Source organism: Podarcis muralis, chromosome W (genome assembly GCF_964188315.1).
Source record: "Podarcis muralis chromosome W, rPodMur119.hap1.1, whole genome shotgun sequence".
Classification (NCBI taxonomy): domain Eukaryota; kingdom Metazoa; phylum Chordata; class Lepidosauria; order Squamata; family Lacertidae; genus Podarcis; species Podarcis muralis.
In genome coordinates, this window is record NC_135674.1 from 14,764,963 (window position 1) to 14,785,822 (window position 20,860).

At 41.7% G+C, this 20,860-nt stretch overlaps 1 protein-coding gene across 2 annotated transcripts in view; it reads right to left on the reverse strand.

Annotated features, from left to right (window-relative positions):
- Positions 1-578: 578 nt before the first annotated feature.
- Positions 579-20,860, reverse strand: part of LOC144324863 (NF-kappa-B-repressing factor-like) — a 35,281-nt gene continuing 14,999 nt past the window's right edge. The window contains exons 1-3 of one of the 2 annotated variants that reach the window (XM_077922931.1): positions 13,156-13,292; positions 7,277-7,346; positions 579-7,067 (exon numbers count right to left, since the gene is read on the reverse strand). In XM_077922931.1, the coding sequence (XP_077779057.1) occupies positions 5,095-7,067; positions 7,277-7,322 (2,019 nt within the window). In that variant the 5' untranslated portion in view covers positions 7,323-7,346; positions 13,156-13,292 and the 3' untranslated portion in view covers positions 579-5,094. Of the gene's footprint in view, positions 7,068-7,276; positions 7,347-13,155; positions 13,296-20,860 lie in introns of those variants that run through there. The other variant, XM_077922929.1, reaches the window with a different exon arrangement.

The window sequence follows — 20,860 nt, forward strand, 5'->3', positions numbered from 1 at the left end:
CATTACTCGGATTCCTCGGAGTACTCGGATTCCCAGAAATCAAACTCTTTCTCTATTGGATGTTTAAACCTCCAGGTATCATTCAAATTCAGGAGGTCTATTAAATGAAAGAAGGAGGCTTGGAGTTTATCTTGTCTCAATGGTTTTTTCCTTTGCTGTTCTGTCCATGCCCGGATTGACTACTCCATTGAAGTCACCTAGTAAAATGATTTTGTCCCCAAGGTATACTGCTTTTTCTTCCAGAGAGTGATCAAATTCCGCTTTCCTTTCGTTTGGTGCATATATTCCAATAAGTTATCTTTTCAGTTTTGATCTTTATCTCAACAATCACTATTCTACCTTCTTCATCGTTATAAAGTAGTTTAGGTTCCAACTGTGGTCTTACATAGATCACCACCCCTCACTTCCTTATTTGATGATATAAAATCTAGTCCTAATCTTTTATTGATTAATACTTTTATGTTTTTTCGCAACATGAGTCTCTTGGAGGCAAATAAAATCATATGTTTGCTTTACCAAAATATGTTCTACCTTATTCCTGTTTGATTTTTCATTTAGGACATTCATGTTCCAAGTAATAATTTTAAGATCCATACTTTATTTCCAACCAATAATACAGCAATTTAAAAAGAAAATATCAACGCAACCAAAATCCCCCCCCCCGAGTTGTCTCTTTCCTCCAAGCTCTCTCTTCTAGTGCCGACAGGCACTTTCTTCGTTTACCTTTGAAGAAAAAGATGCCTTCGGGGTACTACCATCTATAGTCCACTGCCTTTGCTTTCAAGGCCTCAGCTAGAGGTTTATAATTGTCTCTTTTTATCAATCAATTTGGGATAATTTTGTGAATAATAATGTTTCCTTCAATATTTAGTTTCATCTTGTTACTAGTTTGAATAACTTTATTTCTAAAGTCCATAGAATTAAAGGAAACTAAATAATCTGCCGGCCAGTTGTTCACTTTGGCTACACTTGACTCTAAAGGCTTTTTCTATTTTTGGTTTTACTTCTGATTCCTCCAGTTCTAACCATGCTGCTAGTTCTTTAGGAAATTTTTGTTCAATTATTTCCTCTGCATTCTCCGGTACGCCTCTAAATATCAGTGCATTCTCTCTCCTCTGCATCTGCAGCATTGCTATGGAATCCAAAGTTGTTTCCTGGATTGCCCTCAAGTCTGCTGGTTCTTTCTTTATTTTATCACATTCCCTTTTTATCTGTTTTCATTCTGTATTTTTTTTTTTTTTTGTGAGCTTCATCTAAATTTTGTGTTTTTCCCTTAAGGTCCTGCACTGTTTTGGTTAATTCAGAGTTTTTTTGAATCAAATTTTTCACCTGGGTTGATAGTTTTGTGATTTTCATCAATTTTGACCCCCCATCGAGACAAGGTTTCTTCTGTCATTTTTGCATTCTCATTTACATTGTTTTTTAAATCTTGGCTTCAATATTACCAGATCAATGAACTATTTAAGTTGGACAAGAAAAATGGTTTTGCAAAGGAAAAAACAAACTGGAAATGCAGTTGTTAGATACTAATGCTAAAAATCTGTCTAAAATGTATAATTTATTGTTGGAGTGGCATACAAAGGATGAACAAGTGAAATCTGTGATGATAGATTCGGCAAGGGTTCTTGGCCATAATATAATGATGGAAGATTAGGAAAAGTTGTGGAAGAAAGGGGTCAAGTTCACTGCATGCACCGTGTTCAAGGAAAATATTATGATGTATAGATGGTACTTAACCCCAGGAAAATTAGCAAAGATTTATCAAATGAGTGATAATCTATGTTGGAAATGTAAAGAAAAAGGAGGTACCTTTTACCATATGTGGTGGACGTGCCCAAAGGTGAAAGACTTCTGGGGAAAGATATATAATGAATTGAAAAAAATGTTGAAATATACATTTATTAAGAAACCAGAAGCCTTTCTACTTGGGATAATAGGAATGGAATTGCCAAAAAAAGATGTTAGATTGTTTTTCTATGCCACAACTGCAGTGAGAATTTTAGTAGCCGAAAACTGGAAATCACAAGAAATACCTATGGTGGAAGATTGGCAGATGAAAATGTTGGACTTTCTGGAGCTGGCAGACCTTACTGGAAGAATCCGCGATCAGAGGGAGGAGAAATATCAAGAAGATTGGAATAAATTTAAGGATTATTTAGCTAAAAATAATATTTTATAAGTAGACATATTTGCAAGTATTAAATTGGCTTAGGATTAAGAGATATGGAATTGTATAATATTATGGTTTGAGTGATGTATGGAAGTGAGAGCTGGACCATAAAGAAGGCTGATCGCCGAAGAATTGATGCTTTTGAATTATGGTGCTGGAGGAGACACTTGAGAGTCCCATGGACTGCAAGAAGATCAAACCTATCCATTCTTAAGGAAATCAGCCCTGAGTACTCACTGGAAGGACAGATCATGAAGCTGAGGCTCCAATACTTTGGCCACCTCATGAGAAGAGACGACTCCCTGGAAAAGACCCTGATGTTGGGAAAGATGGAGGGCACAAGGAGAAGGGGACAACAGAGGACGAGATGGTTGGATAGTGTCTTCGAAGCTACAAACATGAGTCTGACCAAACTGCGGGAGGCAGTGGAAGACAGTGCCTGGCGTGCTCTGGTCCATGGGGTCACGAAGAGTTGGACACGACTAAACGACTAAACAACATGGTTTGAGAACATGATGAAAAGTAAGGAAGTTAGTAATCTGAACTAGTTAATTATATTAGAAAATGTTTATTGAAAAATTGCTAAAATGAGTCTTAATGAAAATCAGTCAGGAAGGCTCTGAGGAAGTCACCTAACAATGGATATTAGGTTAGATTTGGACTGGAAGACATTTTCTATGTTTGTTTGTTTGTTTTCTATATGTTTTGCCCTTTTGTGTTATGTTGTATTTGTCAAAAATTTGGAAAATTAATTTAAAAAATTGAAAAAAACACCATTGTTTTTTAAATCTTGAATATCTTAAGCCTAAAATTAATTCTAATATCTAGCGTCGAGTCCAGATCATTGGCAGAACGTCTCCTAATTTGAGATGCTGAAACTACTGAAGGGCCAGGATGTGAAGGCTTTTTATTATTCATTACTGTTAATTTTCCCTAATGATTCAAAATAGATTACCCCGATTCACTAATTAACCTTAAAAATTGATTGCACCCTGGGTTTCAATTGATTTCCACCATTTTTCAATAAAAAACACACCATCAACCCTCTCTAATAATTCAAATTAATACCAATCTTACAATCACTGATTCTGTCTTAATTTAAACATTAGTATCAATTCTAGGCTTCGATTAAATACATGTTAGTAACTCCATAAGATGACTTTCATTCAAATATATAGAATAACACGCACTCCGTAGGGAACACCCTCTCTCTCTCTCTCTCTCTCTCTCTCTCTCTCTCACACACACACACACACACACACACACACGAATAGAAGGAGAAAGAAAGGAAGGAAGAGAGGAAGGAAGAGAAGGAAGAGAAGGAAGAGGGGAATTATAATAAATAGAATAAGCTGAGAAAGAGGTAATGGAGGCAAGTGGGGAATGTGGTTAAGAGTGAGGAGTATGTAAGGGTAATAGAGTAATAGAGAGACAGCAGAGGAGCACGTTCAGTTTGAAAAAGCACAGTGTAGTACTCTTGAGCAGCCACTGGGTGTCACTCTTCCAATAAGCTCAGTCTTAGATGTCGGTGAGGTGCAGATTTTTGTTCGATAAATGTTGCCCTTGGAAAATCACTCACTTGTCTACGTTTTCAATTTAAGCTTTCAGTGTCTCTTGATCCAGTTCATTTCCGTTTCGCGATGCAAAAAAGATGTCGGACTGCATGAGTCAGCAAATACACAATCAGTCCAGCCTAAACTTCAAAGTGACCAACAAGAGGAAACTGGGAATAGGGACTGCCTTGCACAGTAACTCTTGAGAGGGTGGATAGATGTTTGGCAAATTCCGGCTTTATAAGCCGCTCCACCACTCAGCCGTCAGTGTATCTTTGTGCAACCACCACAGGCTGCAAACAGCTTCTTATTTTTTGTTGCCTGGTGGATGGAATCCTGACCTTACTACCTCTTCTTAGTTGCTTTGTCCCCTTTTTTCCTAGTCAGCTACCGAGGATATATAAAAATGAAACGAAATTATGTATGTTCTGCAGAGTCTCTCTGCTTCTTGCTGGTCTCTTTTTTCCCCTTGTTGGGAATGTCTCTTTATCTCTTTTTGTCTCAGTTTGTTCCTCTCTGCATCTCTGTCGCACCACTAATATTTATATAAATTCATAAAGTGTCCATAGCATCAGTATAAGGCACAAATAATTTGGGTTTTTTAATGGAGTAGACGTCCTTCATCTCAAATCATTCCGTTGTAGCTCATTGTCAAATAAAAAAAAATTCCGGAAAGCCTTCATTTCTTCTAAGCACATTGTACTGCATAAATTCATTTATTAATCACTAGGTAGCAAATTCATTGATTGTGTAGGCTAATCAGTTAGGTGTGCTTCAGTCTGTCGGAAGTAAAGCCTCTTACATACCCGCGTACTTGGGCTTCTCGGCAGCAGAGGATCACTGGATCTAGTGCCTGAGAAGTTCTCCCTCTCCCTGCCGTTCAAGGGTCCTCTTCTCTGCACCACAGCAATTCCATTTCATCTCGGGATCCCCTCCCAAGACTTTGGGGTTCCCGTAGCCTTGGTCCCCCCCTTCTTAGCTCCGCTACCAAATGTGTTCTCCCCCAGTGCGGAAGAGTGGAGGAGATGCGTCTGTTCGTGAGTAGCGATCAACCGGAAGTCCTCATGCTTTTGTTTTTAAATGGTGTATGAACTTTCCTTCTGACTTGATTTTCTGCCATTACCACAAGCCATTTCCAATAAATTGCATAAAACAGGTAAACTGTACTAAAGTTATCCAGATTGCACTACATATATTTGGAAAGAACTATGATTTTAAAAGTTAAAGTGTTTAAAATAAAGCTTAAAAACTAAATGAGCAAGTAAAATAGTTTATAATCATTTTTCACATAATATGCAGCCTTTGCTGTGTTTAATGGAGAATTCAGCCTCAGTTTGGACATCCTCAGAAGAAACGGATGGCCCTCAGGGCTTATTTCTCCTGTGGCATAATGAGTTCATAATGTCCGACTTGGCCATCTTGCTTTAGCTGGTCTAGCAATTCTTCTTTGCGCCTCTTTCGGCTAACCACCAGGTATCTATCACGACCCTGGCCATGGGATTTGCTCTTAAGACCATATTTTTGGGCTATCTGATGTATCTGTTTGCGTTCATCATTGGTCAATTCTGTCGAGAAAGTCAGATCAATTTTACTGTCTGAGAAGGCATAATTCTGGATGATCTGTTCAATATCTTTCTTTGTGATTTTCAACTCCCTTTCAATGTCCAGCCCAAGCCCTTCCCTTTTGAACTGTTCCTTCACAGCAATCGGCTCCCGGATCCCTTCTCCACTTTTGCCCAAGCCGCCACCCGTCCAGCCCATTTTCCTTAAAATCTGATTCCCAATGTTATCTTCCTTGATCTGCTGCTTCAACGCTTCTTCTGCTGATCGCCCACAGATCTCATTCCTTGAGATTACATCTTCAATAGTGCCTTTTTTCAGGTTGTTGACAACTGTTGGCTGGGTTTTTTTCAGGATTTTGACAGCCTCTTCAGCTGCAACATGCTTGACAGTCTTCTTGACTCCAATTGATTCAGCTATTAATTCATTTTCCAGCAATACCTTGCACTTCCACCGCATCCCTGTCATCCTTTCAAAGACGTACTCCACAGTCATCTTGTTGAACTGAGCTGTGTCATTCAGCGTGCACACAGGGTTCATGGAGTTCTCATATACAACAAGGTCCTTCAGATCCTTCTTCTTGGCAGAATCTCGGGCAGCCTCACCAACTTTCTGAACATGGACTGCTTTGGTGACCCCAGCATTGGACTGGGTCTTCTGGAGAATTTTCAGTGCCTCGTCTGCCGCAGCATGCTTGCTGGTTTTCTTTGTGCCATACCCTTCAGCTAAAAAGTGGTCCTGTAGATAGACACTGCAGTGCCACAAGCGGTTTGGCATCAGGACATATTTGTATTCAATGGTCATTTTGTTAAAGGAAGCTGAATTGTTCAGAATCCCAATGGCATCACTGGCATTTTCTGTGAGAACAAAGTTAGTCCAATGTTTGGCTGAACTGGGACCCTGCTGTGTGTTGGTGGTTGGCTGCCCAGGTGTGCATTCTTTCATGGCAGCAATAAAGTCATCTAGCTGCTTGAGAGCTGGCGGGAATTCAAGGGGAGATGTGCCACTCTCACACAGCACTAAATCCTCCTGGGTGGTGTTCTTGAACTTCCGCTGGGCAACTTTAACCTCCACGGGCTTTTGCAGCAGCATCACTGCTAGTTCCGTTGCTCGGTCCCTGGATCCATTTTTGCTGCCAGCATACCCTGTGGTCAGATACACATTCTGGCACCTCACCTCACAAGCAAAGCCATCTTTTAGGAGCTTCTTGTTTTTGGGAAAATCCCCAGGGGAAAGATCTTTCAAGGGAGAATAAGTATACTCAGGGTTTGTCTTGCAAGCCTGTATGGACCGTGTCAAGAGGTAAGTGTAGTTAATTTTGTCTGTCCCACTGCTAACATCAAAGCTAGCAAGACTCTTGTGGACTGCCATTACAAGTTTGTTAATGAAAGACTGCTTGGCTGTTAGAACTGACTTGGGAAACATTTCAGAGGTGGCCTGGAGAAGAGAAGCCCCCACCGAAACCGCTGCAACACCACTACCAGAAGAGTCTTTGTTTTTAGAAACTACTTTGGCTTGTGTCTGGCTAGCCTGGCTACTTCCGTAACCTAAACTCATTGAACTGGAACAATGAGTGCCCCCATCCAGCATGTTGAAGCTGCTGAAAACCCGATCGGCATAGTTTTGTATTTGCTGGGTTGTGATGTTCTCACTGGCCACCTGCACTTGGTTCTTTGAAGGTGGCTCCATTCCTCCATCTTGAGTGTTGCTAGCTACAAAGTGTATGGGTTCAAAACGAGGCCTGACCCAGAATTTCGGAGGCTGCTTTCTCAGAGGTTCAACACCTATGCAATGCAAGAAGTTAAAAGATAATTTTTAATAGAAAAAAATTAAAAACATTGGTGAAATATAGCTTTTCTCTGCAGGCATGAGGACTTGTAACTTTGTCCCCCCCCCCCCAATGTTTGTTTCCCCCTTAATAATACTTCTACAATTTAAAGTTAACAGAAGCACATCTTGTTTGTTACTCAAAAGAAAGTGAAGTCAGACACACCATTTATTGATGAGAGGTGGAATAATGTCACCAACGTGACTGGCATCCAAACATCCCACCACTTTCAACCCTACGATGAAAATCATATACTGGTTAGCAAAACAGCAAATGCTGAAGTGCCACAAGTTAGCATCACACTTAACGAGACATCTAGGACTAATGAACATATGTACAGTGACCCTTCTGAAGATGGTAGTTCATCAAATGATGATCCAAGGCCACCATAACTGCTTCCATTCACACTAAGTTTAAAATAAATGTAATTATATGTTTAAGATAAATGATTTTGAAATAATAAAAAATTTCCTCACTCGTTAGCTTACATCAGACAATATTTTATGGTTCATATTTTTGTCAGTGTTTAATGCAACTTTTACTCAGTTTTTCTTTAAGGATAACTTATCTCTTGTTTTACAATGAATATTGATTGCTTGAGTAATAATAAAAGGTGAAAACTGGTATATTGCTTGTCATATCCGTTACGTAACAGTGCCACATCCGTTATAGAAAACACAAGCATTTTTTAAATTATTAGAAATCATTTCCTTTGCAAACAGTTCACATTGAAAATTTTATCAATCCTGCTGTATGAAAAAAAAAATACACTTACCTGTACTTACCTGAGATTTTTAATAAAGCATCAACAAAACTCCTAAGTGCAAATCATGTCGCATCCATTACAAGCATGACTGCAGATAGAAAACTTGTTCATAAAATTGAACAAAAATTTGCAGAAGTGTAAATGAGATACTAAACTCATTTACAGTAAACAGCCTTGGCCCAGTATACCTGAAGGAGTGCCTCCACCCCCATTGTTCAGCCTGGACACTGAGGTCCTCCTCCAAGGGTCTTCTGCTGGTTCCCTCACTGCAAGAAGCAAAATAACAGGGAACCAGGCAGAGGGCCTTCTCGATAGTGGCACCCTCCCTGTGGAACACCCTCTCTTCAGATGTCAAATAAAGAACTACATTAACTTTTAGAAGACATCTGAAGGCAGCCCTGTATTAGGAAGTTTTTAATGTTTGATGTTTTAGTATGTGTTTATATATGCTGTAATGTATATGTATGTTCCCACCCATTGTGGAGAAGGCACACGAAGAAAAGCCTCAGATTGCAGGGTCCGGGTAGGTTCATATGGGGAGAGGCAGTCCTTGAGATATTGACGTCCTGAGCCTTTTAAGACTTTATAAGTCAAAACCAGCACTTTAAATGGGTTTGACTGCAGTGTAATGCTTGGTTACACACTGGCTAGGCAGCCAGGCAGCCATTCTGTTTGCTCAGGGCTGCTTGCTGCCTGCCCATAACACTTACTCAGAAGTAAGATCCATTAATGTGAATAGGACTTACTCCAAATTAAGTGGGCTTAGGACAGCAGCAAACAATTGCTGCCTATATTGAGTTCTGAAGGTAGTAAAACGTTTTCAGATTTATTTTCTGTACATTTGATTTCTTTTTTATTATTTTATTGTTAAAATAGTTTATCATTAATACACATATATTACAGATATACAAGCATACAAACATACATTTCATACAATCATTAAAAATGTTCAAACATACCTACACTCAATCCCACAGATAATTCCTTTTCCCATCACTATCCACCACCCCTCACCCCACCTTTGTGTTAGACTTCCAATCTACTCAATTGCAATTTCTTTCCACTTCTATTACTTTCTTTCACACACCTTTAGCCTAATTTCATACTTCTTTTTCTATTACACATTGTTATCCATCTTATTCAGTATTTCTAACAGAACTTGTTTATTCTAATAGGAGTTCTGATTTTTCGATATGGTTTTGCAAGTATCTTTTAAACACCTTCCAGTCCCTATCTATCTTCTCTTTTGAGATCCTTCCAATTTCTCCCATTGTTTTGGATATATTGTAGTACTCCAATAATTTGGCAAGCCACTCTTTGTCGGTACAATACCAGTTTCCAGTTTTTCACAATCAATAGTCTTGCGGCTACTGTTGCGTATAAATATAAGGTCTTGTCTTCTTCCTTTAGGCTTCCTGGTACTATTCCCAATAGAAAACCTTCTGGTGCTTTCCTAAATGAATATCTAAACATTTTTTTCATTTCGTTATATATTATTTCCCAAAATTGTTTGATGTTTAAACAATTCCACCATATATGTATCATAGTACCTTTTCCAGTGTTGCATCGCCAGCAGACATCGCTACAATTTTTATTCATTTTTGTTATTCTTTCAGGTGTACATCTATGTTGTATTTTGAGGTAATTTTCTTTCAGTATATAACACATAGTGAATTTCATATCTTTTTCCACAATTTTTCCCATTGTTCAAACATAATATTTTCCCCAATATCTTGCGCCCATTTAATCATTGATGCTTTAACCAATTCATCCTTTGTTTCCCACTCTAAGATCAGATTATACAATTTAGATATATTTTTTATTTTTCTTGTATTAAATATTTATCGAATTTTGATATTTCTTTTTCAAATCCTAACTTTTTGTCTTTCGCTAATCTATACTTAATTTGAATACAGTGGTGCCTCGCAAGACGAAATTAATTCGTTCCGCAAGTTTTTTCTTCTTGCGAGTTTTTCGTCTTGCGAAGCACGGTTTCCCATAGGAATGCATTGAAAATCAATTAATGCGTTCCTATGGAAACCGCTTGCCAGGCTGGCGGTGCGGAGAAGGGCTTTTCTCCCCACCGCAAGCCTTCAGGACAGGTACAGGAACAGAGGGGAAGGCGCGCAGCGCTTTTCCTCTGTTCCCGGGGCTTGCGTGGGAGGAGGGTTTTTCCTCCCCACCGCCAACATTCAGAACAGCATTCTGAATGTTGGCGGTGGGAAGGAAAACCCTTCTCCCACCCCAAGTCTTCAGGACAGCCTTCCGAAGCCTGGCGGCGGGAGGAGGTCTCTCCGCCCCCCCCCCGCCAGGCTTCGGAGCATCCTTCCGAAGCCGGGCGGCGGGAGGAGGTGTCCCCGCCCCGCCGCCCGGCTTCGGAGCAGCCTTCCGAAGCCGGGCGGCGGGAGGAGGTGTCCCCGCCCCGCCGCCCGGCTTCGGAGCAGCCTTCCGAAGCCGGGCGGCGGGAGGAGGTGTCCCCGCCCCGCCGCCAGGCTTCGGAGGAGGTCCGAGGACAGTGGGGAAGACGCGCTGCGCTTCCCCGCTGTCCCGGAGATTTCCCTATGGGCTTTCGTCTTGCGAAGGAAGCCCATAGGGAAATTCGTTTTGCGAAGCGCCTCCAAAACGGAAAACCCTTTCGTCTAGCGGGTTTTCTGTCTTGCGAGGCGTTCGTCTTGCGGGGCACCACTGTATATTAGAACCAATCACTAATATGAGCTTTAATTTCTGTATAATCCTTTAATTCCAATTCTCCGTTTTCTTCCTTTAATACAGTTTTATAGGTAACCCAATTTTCTTTCATATTTAATTTTTTCACTGCAACAATTTCTGCTGGCGATGCCCACCAAGGAGTTTTCGGTTCTAGGAGTCTTTTATGTTTCTCCCATATTTTATATATAGACTTTCTGACAATATGCCCTAGGAAGCCATTATGTACTTTGACTTTTTCATCTATTAGATAGGCATTGCATCCAAATCTCGTCTCTACTCCCTCTAAATCCAATACAGTGGTGCCCCGCAAGACTCAACTTGCCAGCTTCTGCCCTCCTTTAATCCTCTCTTTCACTATTTTGTCTTCGTCACTTCCTCCTTCTTCCTCCTTCTTGATGATTACTCAGCGTCTTCAGACCTTCAACACCATCTTATCTTATCTGTGAAATTCCCCTCCTTTCCCCCACAGCGTTCCTTATTCCTTTGTCCTTATCTTTCCTTCAAGGACATTCAATTTCAAAGCAGCTGCTCTACTCCACCCAGCTCCAACAGGCAGCCTGCACAGCTTTGCACTTTGTAGTAAGTCCATTTCAGATAGTGTGCTTTTCAAATAGTTTAATTGCAATCTGAGTGATTTCTTTACACTCTCTCCATATTTTTTCCCGTTCTTCTGTCTTCCCTTTACTTTTGTGGTAGCATTACTTCTCCTCCGCTATTTTTACTCTTTATCTTGTTTTGGGTTTTTTGGGTTTACTCACTCCGTGAGGGATTTCCCCCCCTGAGTTCCCTTTTTCCCCCTTGTCTTATTTCCTTTTAGGTTTTGTTACTGCTGCTACCACTTTACGTTTATTTTAATATAGAAATAGAGATTTTACCATCTTGTCGCTGCTTCAGTGATGTGAGGCTTTTCACCGGTCTGTTTGACGTTCTTCTCTGTGCCTGGATTCCCCCCCCCCCCCCACCTCAGCCGTTTTTTCTTCAGCGAGGGGTGTCGGGACTCCAAAGAGACACTGCCGAAGTTCCTTTGACTTGAGCTTCCTTCCAAGCCTTTTCAGGGGTCATTTAGCCAAACGTTGCCCCTCACAGTACCGGTGTATGCTCCGACCTGCTTACTGCAGTCAGAGCTCACACTGTTGCAGCTGTGGTAAAAGCGGAAGTCCCCTCCTGTACATTTGATTTCAAGTAAGTTAACACAATGAGAGGGCAGGAAAAGGAAAACAACTAGGAAAGGGAGAGTAGCCTTAGCTTCCCAGCGATGGAGACCCTTAGTTAATCTCAATTAAATGAATACTCAGATCCTATGGATGACTACTCAGAAGGTCCATTTATTTTAATGGGACTTACACTCGCGTAAGCACACACAGGACTGCAACTTTAACATTTATGTGTTGATTTGGAATGAAAATCAGTTTTATTTAGTTTCTTTTTTAAAAGATTTGTAACGTGGCAAGACTTTGTAAACGAAAATTAAAAAAAATAGCACTTTTTGTTTTGGAACTACACCTACTGCATATTGCAAACCACCCTGTGAATCTCTGATGAAGGGCAGTATAGAAATTTAATTAACAACAACTACTACTACAACAAGGGACGCGGGTGGCGCTGGGGGTAAAAGCCTCAGCGCCTAGGGCTTGCCGATCGAAAGGTCGGCGGTTTGAATCCCTGCGGCGGGGTGCGCTCCTGTTGTTCGGTCCCAGCGCCTGCCAACCTAGCAGTTCGAAAGCACTCCTGGGTGTAAGTAGATAAATAGGGACCGCTTACTAGCGGGAAGGTAAACGGCGTTTCCGTGTGCAGCTCTGGCTCGCCAGAGCAGCGATGTCACGCTGGCCACGTGACCCGGAAGTGTCTCCGGACAGCGCTGGCCCCCGGCCTCTTGAGATGGGCGCACAACCCTAGAGTCTGTCAAGACTGGCCCGTACGGGCAGGGGTACCTTTACCTTTACTTTACTACTACAACTGCAAGACAGGTGATGGAGGACAAAAAGTGCAAGAAGGTAGACATAGAAAAAGGCACCAGCAGGTGACAGAGAAAGGAAGGATGTGGTAAAAATTATGGAAAACAAGAAAGTGGCAAAGTCTTTTTTGGTAACAAAGTACAAACATAATTGGTGATGAAGACTTGCTGTCTTGGTCAGTATCAACCACAGGCTTCACTGAAGAGAGAAAAGCCAGAAATCAGAGAGAGGATATAAGGTTCAAAAGTTTGACCAATGTGTATTAAAAAGAATAGTATGCCTATACCTCAGTGTGTGTTGCGTGGTGAGATGCTAGCATGATTAAGTATAAATCAAAGTGAAAATCTGAGAGTGGGTCCCAGGTTCCTGGTTGGGAGTCAGAGGTGGGTCTTGGGTCTGGACTGGTTGAAGATCACTGTGCTAGTGCAACTGTTGCATTGGATTCCTATGTTGCATAGCATTAAAACTCACCTGTCTGCTAGCACAAGAGGATGCAGAACATTAGATACAACCCTTTATATTTTCATACATGACATTGCCTATTACTGTGACATACAATAATCATCATTAAAGAACCAACTCTGCTGCAAATGAGGGGAAATGGAAGTACTCACTGCAAGATGGAGAGTTGTCCAGCAGGGAATATGGCCTTTTGGTAGCCTTGGCATCAGGCACTAATTCAAATGATGGCATCTTGCCAATGTCAATCCCTTCGGCCATATGGAGAATTTTCTCCATAACTTTGGGGCCATACCTGCATTTAAGTGAAGGAAGGTTCGAGTAATAAATCATCATTACAAAACTCTCCTTACTGCTCTACTCCGACCTCTGGCTACTTAAGTGGGTGCCCTGTCATACCAAGAGTTGTGTGGGTACAACACCTTCCCACACCTTTTCCCAGTTGGAATGAAATATAATGTGAAATCCAAAAACACAGGAAACTGCCTTATTCAGAGTCAGCCCACAGGTCCACCTAGCTCAGTACTGTCCATACTTGGGATAGTCAAAGTGGTGCCCTCCAGATGCTGTTGGACTCCAGCTGGCTGGGACTCCTGGGAATTGTAGTCCTGCAACATCTGAAGGTTGACCGGCTGGGAAAGTCTGCCCTTGGCAAAAGAAGGGGAGCCATTACACTAAGAAGGGGAACCTTACACTATGATATAAAACTGGCACCTGCTTCCAGTTAAAATGCAAACAACATCCAGAATATCCAGATATGCTGGCATAGGTCCTGCCTTTGGCGCACATGTGTGCCAAAGAAACATGTGTCTGCACTGTCATTAATGCTTTACAGAACAATCCAAACTACAGGAAGCCAACCAGAGTAAATTATGCTGGTGCAAATTTTAGTGTAAATCCAAACTCCATACAGAAGCAGGGCTACTGCCAGCTGAGCTCACTCAAGTCTGGCAGCAGGCAAATGACCCTTTAAAATAATTTGATTGAAGGGGAAAACTTGCTCAGAGTTCCCTAGGACCCAAATCTCCCTGTCACGAGGCAGGGTCAGTCTGGAAAGAGTGGGGTTGCCCCTTTCCTAGGGAGGATCTGTGATTTGGACCTTCCTTGACCAGCCAGTGGGAGGGACAATCCAAGTCTAAGTGACTGCCCTCCAGGATCCCCAGGGAAGTTTGATTCAACACTACCCTTTTTGCTAGTGTAAGTACCACTGGGTTGTGAGGTCACATAACTGAGCTGAATGGGATTTGGAATAGGGGCAAGTCTCCTGAACCATCCTGCCCCCCCCCCAGAATGCTTCTTTTTGGGGACCTACCTGGGTCATTCCACATCAAGTGATTCAACTTTTTTACCTCATGTCATCCAATTTTCTTAATATCTTTCATATGCTAGTTTAACACCTGGACAGCAGGTGGGGATGTGGCAGCATTTGTTTGTTTGTTTTATTGAATTTATATCCCACCCTTCCTCCCAAAAGAGCTCAGGACGGCAAACAAGAAGAAACAAAACAATAAAAACAAAAATCTTAAAAACAATCCCAATACAGATGCAAGCTGTGAAAGATCTCAATTTAAAAGGCTTGCTGGAAGTGATAGGTCTTCTGTAGGTACCAAAAAGATAACAGAGAGAGCATTTGTCTAAGATTTAAAAGTTCAAAAGTCCTAATTCTTGTATTGTGTGAAACAGACCAGCTCTTTAAGACTGTATCTGCAGGAGGCCCTCACCTTCAAACCACCGTAATTGATGGGGGTGAGACAATCTTTCAGGTGTCCTGGTCCTAAGCTGTGTTGGTGGTAGAGTGTGTTGAACCAAAGTTGAACTGTTTCAGAAGCTTTGCTAACGCCATCTTGGTAGTCAAGATCAGAGTTAGAAACTGAGTTATGAAAGCTAGGAGCTTAATGGCACCTAAAACCTAGGTTATGGGCACAACGGAATGTCTAGGCATGCTTTTTTATAACAAGAATACAAAGCTGAAAATGAATGAACTAAAATATCATGCTCATTTTTCATATGGTCTAGTCCTTCCCCTGCCCACTGCCCTAATATTCTAAAGAGGGTCTCTTCTCCAGTCTTCAGAGAGTAGCTGGAAGTGGGGAGACAGAAAAAGTCCTCCTTTCCTTTGACTCTGCAGGGTTTTTTGTTTGTTTTTTAAAGAAATATTTATAATTTTCATTTATAACAAATAAACATTTCAACTATAATTATCACATTTCAAACCTCGACTTCCCTCCCTCTCTTTATATGGTTCCTTAAATTTATTTACATATTTCCTTGCATATCCCAGTTATCTCTACTTATTCCTTTATTCATCTGTTTTCATATATGTCACAGAATAACAACAGCAACAACAACAACAACAACAATTTATTATTTATACCCCGCCCATCTGGCTAGGTTTCCCAGAAGCTGCAAGCTTTTAACCTCTGCAGTTTTTATCTGAAATCTTAGGCACAGTACTGCGCCCAGAGCTCAGAAACTGCTCACCCTAATGAAATTCCCTGTCAGAAAATGCACCTAGAACAATGGGAGTTTTGAACACTGGTCAAGATAACCCCACAATTAATTGGTAGTTGTTGAAGCAATGAGCTCATATATGTATCATCATCATCATCATCATTATTATTATTAATATTATTATACAAAAACACAAGAGTACAAAGAAAGAAAATACAACAAAATAGAAACATATATAAACCAGAACTTAACATTACATACATAACACCCTTCACCCACCCATGACTCCCCTCTACCCCATCCCGATTTCTACTGTATATAATCACTCATTTTACATATCCAATCTTCTTTGGAAGGGATTGTTTCACTTTTCCATTTGCTAGCTAATACTGTTCTAGCTGCTGCCGTGGCATATAAAAAAAATACTTTCTTGTCTTGGGGGATATCTTTCCCCAGTAGACCCAGTAGATAGGCCTCAGGTTTCTTTTCTATAAGTGTTCTAAGTATCTTTTTTATTTCCTCATGTATAATGTCCCAAAAGCTTTTTACCTCTTTGCAGCTCCACCAAATGTGAAACATTGTCCCTTCCATTTTTTCACACTTCCAACATAAGTTGGATTTGAGTTTATAAATTTTGGCCAGTTTAGACGGTGTCAAGTATCATCTAAAGAGCATTTTCATCAAGTTCTCTCTAATTGTGTAACAGGCGGTGAACTTTATGTCCACATGCCAGAGTCTTTCCCACTGTTCCAAGTATATTGTATGCCCCATATCCTGGGCCCATCTGACCATGGTTTCCTTCACTTGTTCATCTTTCAAATCCCATTCTAAAATAATACATCATAAATTTTGGATAATAGCTTCCTTTTGTTATTTAATAACACCCTTTGTTGGGACGCGGGTGGCGCTGTGGGTAAAAGCCTCAGCGCCTAGGGCTTGCCGATCGAAAGGTCGGCGGTTCGAATCCCCGCGGCGGGGTGCGCTCCCGTTGCTCGGTCCCAGCGCCTGCCAACCTAGCAGTTCGAAAGCACCTCCGGGTGCAAGTAGATAAATAGGGACCGCTTACTGGCGGGAAGGTAAACGGCGTTTCCGTGCGCTGCCCTGGCTCGCCAGATGCGGCTTTGTCACGCTGGCCACGTGACCCGGAAGTGTCTCTGGACAGCGCTGGCCCCCGGCCTCTTAAGTGAGATGGGCGCACAACCCCAGAGTCTGTCAAGACTGGCCCGTACGGGCAGGGGTACCTTTACCTTTACCTTTAACACCCTTTGTAATTGTGATTCTTCTTCACCAAATCCTTTTTTTAGATCCTGATTAAAGACACTCTTTAACTGGTGGTATTGTAGCCAGCTGGATAGATATTGTTTGATCCCTTCGTATGGTTTTAGCCTCAGTTGTCCTTGATCGCCCCGTAGCAGTTGTTTATAAGTTGTCCAGTTATTATCCATATTTAGTTTTTTCACAGTCATAGAAACTGAGGCCAGAGACTATGGCTGATGTTTAAGACAAATGGAATTCTTGGGCTAGGGATAGGCAACTGAGACCCCAATCTGATCTCCATAGGCTTCCTATGTAAGCTTCAGCATAGCTCTTGATCACAAGGACACCCCTCTTCTTCATCACTGATTTTTCAGAGGTCTGGTGTGTCCATTGCTTTTATCACCTAGAGACCCTCTGAAAAGAGCCTCCTTGCTGAGATGACTCACACACTCCAACTGCAGTGTGTAGCTCAAGCGTGTGTGTGTGTGTGTGGCGGGGGAGAACTTTGATCCTACAGATGTTACTGAACTACAACTCCCATCAGCCCCAGGAAGCATGGCCAATGGGCTGGCAGAAGCTATATTTCAGTGACATCTGGAAGGCCAAAGGCTCCCCACACTAGGGCTGGGTACTATCTGGTTTTCAACATCATGATGTATCAGCAGCTAAATACCGCAATATGATGATATATCATGATGTCTGGAATGTATCTCGGCTGCTGCTTCTTCCTCCCCACCTTAGGGGAGGAAGAAGCAGCTGAGATACATTTGAAGTGTAGGTGGGTTCCCACGAGGCAAGACACCATGATAACAGCAATAATCTTCAATGAACTAACAGAACTGGACAACAGGAGCAAAGCAACTACTTATATACATTTCTGAAGGCCTGGGCCACTCCCACTCCCAACATGATTGGCTGTCTAAACTTCCAAGATGCAAATCATAACACAGAGTTTAAGGTCCAATGACAGAGGCCCAAATCCTGAAATGTTCTGTGATTGGATATCAAGTATTGAATCAGAACACAAGAGCTCAGAATCCTTAGTCCAGACTCAAGCTCAGGCAAACACAGACCACTGAATACATTGTTGCAAATTTTAGGCAGTGGTGCCCACTTATGTGAAGACAAAGGATTGACAGACACAGCAATTTGGAGAGAAAAAAGGTGAAGTTTATTGCTGAGCAATAATGGACCCAGTTGGAATCCTTTCCAAAAGACTGGGACCCCAAAGCATTCAAGTTCTGAGGTTAAATACCTGCGTGCAGCATCACAGATCATGAGACAATCATGAGACAATCACGAACGCCAGCAAAAATTAACCAATAAACGCATTCTGTCGGCTCCTGAGCGTGCGCAGAGTACAACTCCCAACTTCTGCTTTCTTTGACTGTACAGTCAAAGTACAGTCTGACCTTTTCCCTAGTTGATGGAACAGGGAATTGAAACTTCAGCTAGGAGGGGATCTCCTGATGATAACTCCCCTGTGCATCTGTTCATGTAGGGGTATTGTGGTTAGCTCTCCCTGTTTCGTGTCCAGAATTAGTCTGGACCAGAGGGGGGAGAGATGTACTAGCATCTTCTGATTTACAGCTTCCCCTTTCTCTAGGGTGCAAGAAAGCACTGGGGGAAAGGTCGAGCCACTTGCTGTCAGACTAGGCAGAAAGCTTTTTTATGATTCAAATGGATTATAAAAATCACTGTAAAGCCCTGGTGTTACGGAAGGGGGGGGGCATGTCTTCTTCACCTTCTTCGCTACAATATACTGTCAAATCACTCTGCCAAACCTTTCCTCCGGGCAATGCCAGGTGACAGACTATGCATACATGGACCATTGTCTTCCCATCACCGGCACTCAGGAAGCGCTTATCTGCGCATATCTCCAGCTCTGCATATTCCCCCCTCCCTCCTCCATATGTTAATCCGGTGTAACCCAACCTCTCCTTAATGTATACATGATGTAATCTGTGTAACCCAACCTTTCCTTAATGTATTCATGACGTAACTGGGATGTATTTTGCACTGTATTCTGGGACATGGAGGGAGTTTCAAAAGTCCATGTCACCCCTTTCTCGCTGTTCAATCTCGTCTTGAACCTGTTGCGCAATAAACTTGGATCTTCTGCAGTTTGCTCCTGTCTGGCTGAGCTCATTTTCTTCCGCAGGGACCCGCGGACTTACTTAGTCCGACGAGCTGGGTGGCAGAGTAGCCCCGCACCCAGATTTAGCCGTAACACATGGTTATGTGTGAGCATATGTGAATATATTGATAACTGATAACTGATTATATGAATAACTGATTATATGAAAAGCCTAAGGATAATAATCCTCTAGGGTCCTGCTTCAACATAACACCATCACCCAGCCCTAATGAGCAAGCCCCCATACCACTCTGGCAAATGAAAGCTGGAGGGGCATGGGGGCTTCCTTAAACTGCTTTGTTGGGGGGAGGGAAGCCTCCCCACCCCACCCCTCAGCTGAGCCAGCCCTCATACTGCACCAGCTGGTGTGAGCTGGAGGAGCGGGGACAGGGTCTTCCTCAAAGGCTCAGGCAGGCAGGCAGACGGAACCTTCTCAGGCTCCGTCTGCCTGCCTGTGCCTCTGCCATCTGCAGGCAATTTGAGCTGGGAATACATTGAGGTTCCCCAGCCATCATGATGTATTGCCAGCTCAAAATGTCTAAAATCAGTGTTAGAAACTCAAATATATAAGCTGGATGCCAAATTGCCCCTTAAACCAAGGTTATAGTTGCCAAAGCGGAATACCTAGTTGCCATTTTTTTGTAAGACAGATTTAAAGTTTTATTTTTCAAATGATGGATTGACTGTGATTGATTCTCTGTTAGTTCAGATGACAACCTTGCGCTAGGTTAAGAGCTTTGAGAATTTAAAGAGGAGAATGTTCCAAGCTTCCAAGGAAAACAACTGCTTTGCATACAAAATGGCCTCAGTGCAATCTCTGGTGTCTTCAGCAGCAGCAGGTAATGAGAAAATACCCTTTTCTGCCTGAATCCTTGTGAGTCAAAGTAGACAACATTGAGTTAGATGGCCAAATTTGCAAGGCATAAGACTATTTCCTATGTTCCTAAGCCTGGATAACTTCTGACCCAGCAAAGTGAATGGAGCCAGACAAGCAATGGTTATGACCAGCTTTATTCTTAGCAAATGCAACCTCTTCCCTTTCAGCACTCCTTTTTCCCCTCTTTTTTTTTTGAGTGGGGGGCACAGTTTATGGCTGGTAGTAAAACCAGGGACATTTACACTTAATACTTGAAGGGCTGTGTTCAATGGGTTGTACAGTTGCAATCAAAATTATTCAACCCCCATTGCAAATCAGGTTTATTATCAAAATTTACAAACTTTCAGCTGTTTGCTATCAGCAAATCAAACAAAAGCAATAAAACAAAATACTAAGATGCTGCAAACACAGTTTTCAATTATTATAAATCAGGAAGTGGAATGGAAAATAAAAATGTTAAGGCAAAGGAATTTTGAATTTGCTAATAAATCTGGGAAACTTTTAGCCTGGCAATTGAAAAAGAAACAGGGTCAAAATACCATAAATAAAATAAGAGTGGAGGACAAGATGATAGAGAACCCGAAGGAAATTTAAAAAAGCTTTCATAAATGTTATAGAGAATTATATAAAGTGGAGAAGGAGAACAAAGGAAGAATAGAGAGCTACTTGGAGAATCACAAATTACAGAAGATTCCAATGGAAAAACAAAATTAACTGAGCTCGTTAATAACGATAACTGAAATACAAACTGCAATAAAACAGTTGAAGTCAGGCAAGGCACCAGGACCTGATGGACTTACAGCTAAATACTATAAGATACTGAGTGAGCAACTGACATACCAGTTAAAAAATGTTATGAATAATATTTTGACAAATGGTTTGATCCCAAAGACATGGAGAGAGGCCTATATCACTTTGATTCCTAAACAAGATACAGATTTATTGAACGTACAGACCTATCTCTTTATTAAATAATGACTATAAGCTTTTTGTCTTTGTCCATGGAGTTTTCTTGGCAGGGATACTGGAGTGGCTTGCCGGTTCCTGCTCCAGGTGGATCACGTTTGGTCAAAACTCTCCACTATGAGAGTTATGGTGAATTATGGTGCTGGAGGAGACTCTTGAGAGTCCCATGGAC